This window comes from Physcomitrium patens, chromosome 18, assembly GCF_059467195.1.
Source record: "Physcomitrium patens ecotype Gransden chromosome 18, ASM5946719v1, whole genome shotgun sequence".
NCBI classification, from domain to species: Eukaryota; Viridiplantae; Streptophyta; class Bryopsida; order Funariales; family Funariaceae; genus Physcomitrium; species Physcomitrium patens.
Window position 1 is genome coordinate 12,148,583 of NC_143427.1, and position 8,514 is coordinate 12,157,096.

An 8,514-nucleotide genomic window follows, 5' to 3' on the forward strand; every position below is an offset into this window, starting at 1 on the left:
AAGATAGTGATTTCTGTCTTTTATGGTGCAAGTATTGTCTTGATTCATGGACCGTTTAGACAGCCTGTGAGTGTCTGAGCAGTGCTATGGTTTTAAACAATGCTTCATGTCTGGACAAGGTTTAGCGAATCAGTATATTCGAAAGATGTGCTTCGCAATCATCATCTTGGTACCATAGTTTATTGCGAACTCTTGGGTGTTATGGAGATCGATCACTTGAGGTTTTACGAGGAGTTCCGAGGTGGAGAGAGATCCTCGAAATGGGGGAGAATCTTTCTCACCCAGACGGAGCTACACAACGGAATATATTCAGGATGCTGTCTGAATGTCCAAATTTGAGGTGTGACATGGTAGCCACGATCACGGATCGTTTAAGTGAACTTGTAAACTCCGACAAGACCTTTGGCACAATCGATAGGTTCCCTTGTACTTTGTTTCAGCAATAGCGGAGGACTTTACATCATCTTACAATTCTTTCCGTTAGTTGGCCGTCAATGTTACCATTCTGTCGCTTACAAAGAATGGCGATGCTTAGGAAATAAGAATCGTATATTCACATGCTTGATCGTCGTTAACCTTACGGTCAGGGATGATTCTCGCCCATGGTTTCGTTAACCCACCTTGCAGGGAAGACTCACCAGGTGGGAATAGACTATCGGATAGCTAATGTTGCCGCGACTCGATCAAATGGGTCCACCAATACCTCCATCATAGTTCTTTCAATTTACGACGGGGCAATGGGGAAACACCCAGAAGAAAGTAGTGTACAGCAAGGGAAGAACATCTAGATCCGCTAATTTTACATTAAGTGCATTTCAATCAGCCTTAGATATGCTACAAACTGAAATCTGAATCCAAGTGAGGTTTCGAAGTCCTCAAACTAGATTCGAGATCCATGGAAGGGGAACGGGCACGGTTATTATAAAATAAGCTATACGCTCATATTGCCGATTCAAAATTGCGTCAGTGTAAAGAATTGAGTCAACGTGGACCAAGCAATAAGCTGCGGTTGGTAATGGAATTCATCGAATCTTGGCTGCCCTACCAAACATCTACCTCTGCTAAAAAAGAGTGTTCACAATACTGATTATTGAAATCCACCTTCAGCTGGTGGTAGATCGGGTGTTGTCGTGCCAAAGCAGTGTTACGATGGGTGCTCTTTCTTCCGCATGGTTTTTCTGACTAAATTCTGTCCGTGCTGGGGATCTTTTCCAGATAGACTCTGATAAAAGCGCACACGTGTATTCTCTCAGATACGTATTATGTTAGGTTGCCCACTCGGCACCATTACACAACATTGTGACTGCTCGGCTTAGCAGCTTGTTTCGATCAAGAAGGGTGAATTTTTTTGTCTCAGATCCACATTACGTCACTCTGACCAAGAATGATATTCTAATTCCGTTAGAGTTCGGAAGTCACTTGGCACAGGCATTCCATCAAGGCATATTCTAGTTTGCTCACTTGCTCACTAATCCACGAGCTGTCTGAGTGTCGAGCAAGACAAAGTTAATTGAGAAAAAGACGTTGAGACTGGTTCATCGGCTGAGAACCTCAGAAAAATCTGCTCCCCAGGAGTGCATCGTCACGAATTAGTCAACGATCATTCTGAAAGAAAAGCATCTGTTCTCTTGAGTTCATTCTCGAAATGCCGCATCTTCAGGATCTGGTCAAAGTAATCGTAGTTCAAACAAAAGATACTTATTGTCATCACTAATTTCCTCACTCTGCAACAGATGCGGGTTGTCTCATTTCTTATCCTCGTGAACTCCACTGCCACCACTTTCACCATCGCATCAGTCGTCATCGCTGTGAATCCCTTGCTTGTCCTTGAAAATGGCCATGTCATCTTGCTCCCCTTGGTGGCAGGCGATTGGCAGTGTAGTGGTTTCAATGTGTTTACTCCAACCCAACATTGGGCGCCGCGATGCCGACGCCAATGATTCTTAGAATACAATTCTCTCGCCGCACCAATGCAGTATAAGTTCGCGTCTGCTACCTGAGGTTGTCGCCGCTTTCTAAGCTGGACTCACGTCGTCGGAACCCAGGCTTCTGGATTATACGGTAGGTCAAGTTAGTGTTCGGGAGTTTCAGGAGCTTTGGAACTTTAGTGGTAAGCCCTCCACTTGAATTCAGTTGAGTTTCCGTTGAGTTGAGTTTGTGCAGCTTCTTCACAACGGTTAATGTGCAGACTATATTCTATGCTTGCAATACTACAAGATACTGTCGTATTGAACGCCTCCTACTAGCTTATTCGTTTGTCTCCCTTGTGACTTGCTTGTTGGTTGAGCCTAAGTTTGGACATATTGCAGGTGGTAATACATGTCATGAGGTGGTGAGTCTGAGTTGCTTGCGACTCTGATTGATATGAAGTCGGTGGTGAGCCTACTCCTCGAAACCGGCGGTAGAGCTTTTGTGTTGGACACATACTTGCAGCGCATAATTAAGGGCTCAGGAATCTTGTAAAGTGACGGTTCGGTGGCTGGTGAATATTAGTACATGACCGCTGGGTGGACGTTATCTTACTCATGTGTCTGGCAATCTCTCAAAGCAACTCATTGCAACGATTGATTCGGACCTTCGGGTGTGTTCAAGTGTAATTTTCATGAATCGGCGGCTCGACCGTCACGCGGGGTCTTGTTGATCATTTCCCAGCTAGATAGGGTTATCCTCAACTGGCTCACCATACCGCTGATGATCTCCTGGAAAGCACTGAAATTGTAATCTCCGAAGTGTGATTCTTTTTCTCAGCTTCAATCCATTACTTCCGACAAGATGTATAACACGCAGATATGTGTAGCCGGATCTTGTTCTCACTTCGATTTATGCCAGAGTAGAGAAACTGCGGAATCCAACGTCCAAGACTCAGCCCACGCCCAAACCTCCATTTGGAAGCTAGTGCCCACGAACACCGGGCCATCCGTGCAGCGCTAACGCTGTTCGTCTAAAAAACCTAATACATCTGATTACTTTAGTTGGCGCACTCTGATCGTGGTGAGCGAGCTTGCAAAGATGGAGAAACTGGCTAACAAGTTTCTGGTGACTATGGGGATTAAGAAGCAGCTCCAGAGGAAATACTCCTCCACCAGCAGCAACATTCTAAGCCACGCTTATAGCAGTGGCATACTGCCTGCGCTTGGCAGCAGAGCTAGCATCAGCAGCCGTAACATTGTCCTCAACAAATATGTTATCCACCCGCACAATCACCGATACAGGTAATACGCTTATGCATTCTTTCAAGTCTAATTATCTAATCGAAGATTCTAATAATCATGATTAGCGGACCTAAGTAATCTGTGTTTAGATATTTGTACGGGTTCACCGAGGAATAAACTGTGGTTAAGTGTCCGAATGTGCAGATTGTGGTGTAACTGGTTGATTTTGCTGGTGTTCTACTCGGCGTGGGTATCACCTTTCGAGTTCGGATTCATCGAGGATCCCCGTGGAGCTCTTTTTACCGCGGACATGATTGTGAACGGATTCTTTGCAATTGATATCATTTTGACCTTCTTCGTTGCCTACCTTGACTCAGAAACGTACTTGATGGTCGACAGTTTTAGGAAAATTGCTAAAAGGTAAGTTTGTGCATCAATTGCTCGCTTTCTCACAACCTACCCATTTATTCAATACCTCATTGCATTGAATTGAATTAATCAGGATAGCAAGCTTTCTGCTGTAAGTTAAGATGCCAGCCTATCATACTTCATGTCTAAAGATATGTGGCCCGAACCGTGGCAGATACTTGACAAGCACATGGTTCACTCTGGACGTAGCGTCGACTGTGCCGTTCGGGTTGCTTGCTCTGGTATTCACAGGGAAATATGGAACAGGATTCACGTACAGTCTCATCAATATGCTCAGACTTTGGCGATTGCGCCGAGTTAGTGCCATGTTTGCAAGGTACGAGCCTAACTCTTGTAAGTCGGTGCAAGTACTCACTGGAAACAAGAAGATTTTACATTCCGAGGCAGTAGCAGTAACCATCAATGTTAATTTTGCAAGCTCATTTTTGTTGCAGGTTTGAGAAGGATGTGCGCTTCAGCTATTTCTGGATCCGCTGCATCAAACTATTTCTGGTGAATTTGCCTATCGAAAAGTTGATAAATTGTGTGCGCAATGCAGCGGGGTTGGGCTCTGAAGCCGTGAGGTTAATGCTGCTGGTTATGACTCTGAGGAACTTAAGCGACATGCATTGATTTTGAATGGTATTTGATGGGTGCAGGTGACGGTGTTTGTGTGTCATTGCGCTGCTTGTTTCTACTATCTGCTAGCAGCGCGGCACCCGTCACACAAAGAGGCGGAGACATGGCTGGGGGCGACCTTGCCCAACTTCCCAGAGGAGTCGCTTTGGACGCGCTACGTGACCAGCATCTACTGGTCGATTACGACGCTCACAACTGTAGGGTATGGCGATCTGCACCCAGTTAACCAAGGGGAGATGATTTACGACATCTTTTTCATGTTGATGAACTTAGCCCTAACCGCTTACATCATTGGAAACATGACCAACTTAATCACACAACTCACAGCACGCACCCGAGCCTTTGTAAGTTTTTACCAGCTAGTGATTTCAGTCTGGAGCTGCTTTAATACTGTGTGTGTGTGTGTGTGTATGTATGCATATATATATATATATATATACACATATAAATGACGACGCCGGTAAATCCCCTCGACATTTTGTCTAAATCGGCATATGTTGGAGTGATCAACAGCGTGATTCTGTGCAAGCAGTGACAGACTTCGCCACCAGGAACCAGTTGCCTTTCAAGCTACACGAGCAGATGCTTGCCCACATGCAGCTCAAATTCAAGACAGACAGCTTCCAGCAGCAAGGTACAATGGCGGTGCTTCCCAAAGCCATTCGTTCTTCCATCGCTCAATACTTGTTTCTCGAAACGGTGGAGAAAGTGTACCTCTTTCACGGCACTTCTTACAACTTTCTTACTCAGCTGGTGCGTACACTTCCCATTTGATAAATTGCAGCTCCTTCAGTCCGTTACATTATGGATCATGTGGAATGCTTAGTTGAGATGGTGGTGAATCTAGGTTACTGAAATGAAGGCCGAGTACTTCCCTCCGCGCGAGGAGATCATCCTCTTCAACGAGGCGCCCTCGGAGTTCTACATTGTCGTTAATGGCTCAGTCGTGAGTTGATTGCCATGCCTCACCCTTGTCTTGAAATATTTGAGTTATGGCCGTGCTATCTCTTGTTGATATAACTTCTTGTCTCCATGGGCTTAGTTGGAGTTTGAAGGCTCTTTGTTGGTGTATTGCAGGACGTTATAACGATGAAGGATGCTTCAGAGCAGGTAACAGTCTGTCAGTTTGGATTGTTTACATTACAAAGACTGTGGTCCTCAATGCGGATGGTACTAAACGGATTTTTTGAATTTTTGTTGCTCACGTGGTCAGATTTTGTTCACTGCCGTCACGGGGGATGTAATAGGTGAGATTGGCGTGCTGTGCTATATGCCTCAGCCCTTCACTGTGAGGAGTCGAAAATTATCGCAGCTCCTGCGGCTAGACCGCTCCGTGTTCATGAATGTGGTGCAGTCATTCCAGGAGGACGGGCAAAGAATTGTGGACAATCTGCTCCAGGTAAAGTGACATCTCAGATCACATGTAAAACTCCCAATTAAGAAGATACATGGTTATAGAGGTAACTGGATTCTGGTTTCAATTGGAAGTGAAGGTGAGACCTGAAACGTGAAGGTTTTGTCGTGATTGCAGCGTTTGAGGGAGTCGGACGATCCACGATTTGAGGAACTTTCGTCCGATATAGAGGCGCTCCTAGCGGATGGAGGCGAAATGTCGATAAGTTTATGCTCTGTGGCTGCAGGAGGAAATGTAGTGGTTATGGAACAATTGTTGAAGGGTGGCGCGGACCCTAACAAAGCCGATTACAGTGGTCGCACACCCTTGGTATGGTGCAATTGAACCCACCGCCATAAACTCCTTACATACTTATACTGTCTTGAACTAAGTGTGACAGCAGTGAATTTGCCTTATATCGGTGGGATTCTTAAATTCATTGCTGTTTGGATGGAGTGGTGAGCAGCTCATAGCATCCACAAAGGGCCACCTCGAGTGTGTGAAGCTGCTCTTGGAGCACAAGGCCGATGCTAACCAAGCAGGTTCGTAGATAACTTAGATTTAGGGTTCAAAGTTTCATACCACAGCTGGTTAGAGTGCTGATTTTGTCTCGAGTATGAATAACGCTATGGCCATGGCGCAAGTACAGATGTGGACGGGAAAGTACCGTTAGTAGAAGCGCTGATTGCCCGGGATCCGACAACGGTTAAGCTTTTATGGGAGCATGGAGCCACTTTGGAAAACGCCGACAAGGGGCAGCTCTTGGGCCAGGCCGTGCAAGACTGTAATGTGGATCTCATCGAGGACTACCTTAAATATGGCGCCAGTATTGACGAGGCGGACGACGAGGGCCTCACCGCTCTTCATGTAGCTGTACTGCATGGCCAATTGGATATGATGAAGTTTCTCCTTTCCAAGGGTGCCGACCCTAATAAGGAGAGCAACGGCCTCCCGTCGCCACTTCAACTAGCGGAACAGAACGTTGATGATCCCATATTGACCAAGCAAATGATTTTATGTATGAAAGTCGAGAATGCAGGAGAGCGTGTTGGAACATTGACTGAAGGAAGCAAGGATACTATTCACCCTGCTACGCCTCCGAAGACATCGCCTCATGGGAGTGGCAGCAATATCTTAGCTAATGATGCGATTGCATTCCCACGTCTGAAAAAAACCCACAGTGTCGAGTTTCAGCTGTTTCCTCGGCCTGATACTTCACCAGTTCGGCCCAAACGATCTGCTCTTAGTCGAAACTCACAGAAACACCCAGCGATCAATACTTTGATGCAGAAGCAGTCCGCTCGAGGGCGTCGTGCGGGCTCTTTGGGACACAAAGCCTTGCAACAGTTGCATATCAATCCTTGGGGTCGACGACAGAGAACTATTGGAGATATTGATACGTCAAACGCGCCTCAGTCCAATTTAACTCTGGACGCACCTTCTTTTAAGCGTGTAACGATTCATCCTTACAATCCGCATAGCAAAGGAGGCTTCTCTTCAGGAGTCGGGAAGCTCATTACCTTGCCGAATTCCATTGCCGAACTTCTGGAGATTGCAAGTACGTGCTAGACTTCGAGATGTAACAATGTTACAACAATACTGGCGATGTTTTAAAATCAAGTATACTTTGACTAATCTTTCTTATACACTTTCCTTATGAACTTACTCCCACGATTGCAGACGCTAAATTCCAGAACCAGCCAACCAAAGTAGTCAACAAGGACGCGGCGGAGGTGGACGACATCGCGGTCGTCCGAGACAATGAACACTTGTATGTGATCTCCGAGGATCAAGCGCGAACTGAAAAACAAGGTAAGTCGATCCTCACCCACTATCTTGCTTTAAGAATGAAATACTATGGAATAACTGCATACCAATTGTTGAACCTGCTCTGTAATTCCCTGATTCACATGTGCAGAGTTTGATACGAGCGAGCTTGTTGCGAGCTTGCAATCGATCATTCAAGCCTTGTCCGCTTCGAAGGCGCCTTAGCATCACACATTAGTCATGTTTTGGATGTAATGCAAATCTTTTTCGAGCCCTGCAAGACTTTACGAAGTTGAAAAGGACAGGAGACGTTGAATAATGTCCGTAATCTGTGAGGTTTCTAGAGGGCTGCTCACCCTGAATGCAGAAACCAACCTAGTTTGGGAAGCAAATTCTAAACAAATGGTTCACACTGCACTTTTCACATTCCAAGGGCCAGTGTGGTTGGATAGACATGTCGTAAGAAAGGATAATAAAATGGTTATCAACTCTAGTCTTCAAAGCAGGTTTGCATTGACTCGTCAAAGTTTTATGATCACTGCAGCCACAAACAACGTCTACAAGTAGCTCAATAGAATCTTTACAGTTTGAATGATTGTCTCCAACACGAGCGTGCTACACAATCGTGTCAGCCCACCGGTCAGCTTTTGCCGTAGCACTACTTGTCACAGCGAAGAACTGTGTTCGGGCACAGCTTTGAGCAATTAACGCTCAGCCCAATGGTTAGACTCTGATTGTATTCGGCAGTCAAGCATTGAGACATGCAGATGAATCCTTTTCAATGTTGGAATTATATGTTTAATACAACCGTTCCAGAAAAAATCGTATAAACATAGCAACAGTAGTATGAAACATACAGTTTCGTATCTTGATTATTGTTTATACTAATTTAGTCTCATCGTATTATATCAGATAAAATTAGTGTAAACAGTAAACTAGATACAAAACTGATAGAGTTAATTCTATATTTTGAAATTGAGATATACCTTTGATTGCACACATTAATCTTATAAGAAGATTATGAACTCATTAATGATTTTTCTACCACAATTCGACATAAATTGTGCGAAAGGTAAATATCTGGGTATCTAGACATTTTTTTTTTTTTCTCAACTTAGTTTCTCAATAGGCCATCATCAGATCAAATTTTTCAAC

At 44.8% G+C, this 8,514-nt stretch overlaps 1 protein-coding gene across 1 annotated transcript; it reads left to right on the forward strand.

Annotated features, from left to right (window-relative positions):
- Nucleotides 1-1,631: 1,631 nt before the first annotated feature.
- LOC112295292 (potassium channel AKT1) lies at nt 1,632-7,864 on the forward strand. Its single transcript, XM_024546645.3, has 15 exons — nt 1,632-2,110; nt 2,310-3,212; nt 3,357-3,572; nt 3,736-3,897; nt 4,016-4,073; nt 4,220-4,543; nt 4,713-4,952; nt 5,047-5,145; nt 5,277-5,309; nt 5,413-5,598; nt 5,731-5,922; nt 6,059-6,134; nt 6,242-7,150; nt 7,273-7,404; nt 7,511-7,864. The coding sequence occupies exons 2-15, from the start codon at nt 3,010-3,012 to the stop codon at nt 7,582-7,584; spliced, it is 2,904 nt and encodes a 967-aa protein (XP_024402413.1). The 5' UTR covers nt 1,632-2,110; nt 2,310-3,009; the 3' UTR covers nt 7,585-7,864.
- The last annotated feature ends 650 nt before the right edge of the window (nt 7,865-8,514 follow it).

Coding starts and splice junctions, on each gene's coding strand:
- LOC112295292 (XM_024546645.3), top strand. CDS start 3,010: ATGGAGAAACTGGCTAACAAGTTTCTGGTGACTATGGGGATTAAGAAG. Junction 4,074..4,219: donor GCTGCATCAAACTATTTCTG/GTGAATTTGCCT, acceptor TGATGGGTGCAG/GTGACGGTGTTTGTGTGTCA. Junction 5,310..5,412: donor TGAAGGATGCTTCAGAGCAG/GTAACAGTCTGT, acceptor TCACGTGGTCAG/ATTTTGTTCACTGCCGTCAC.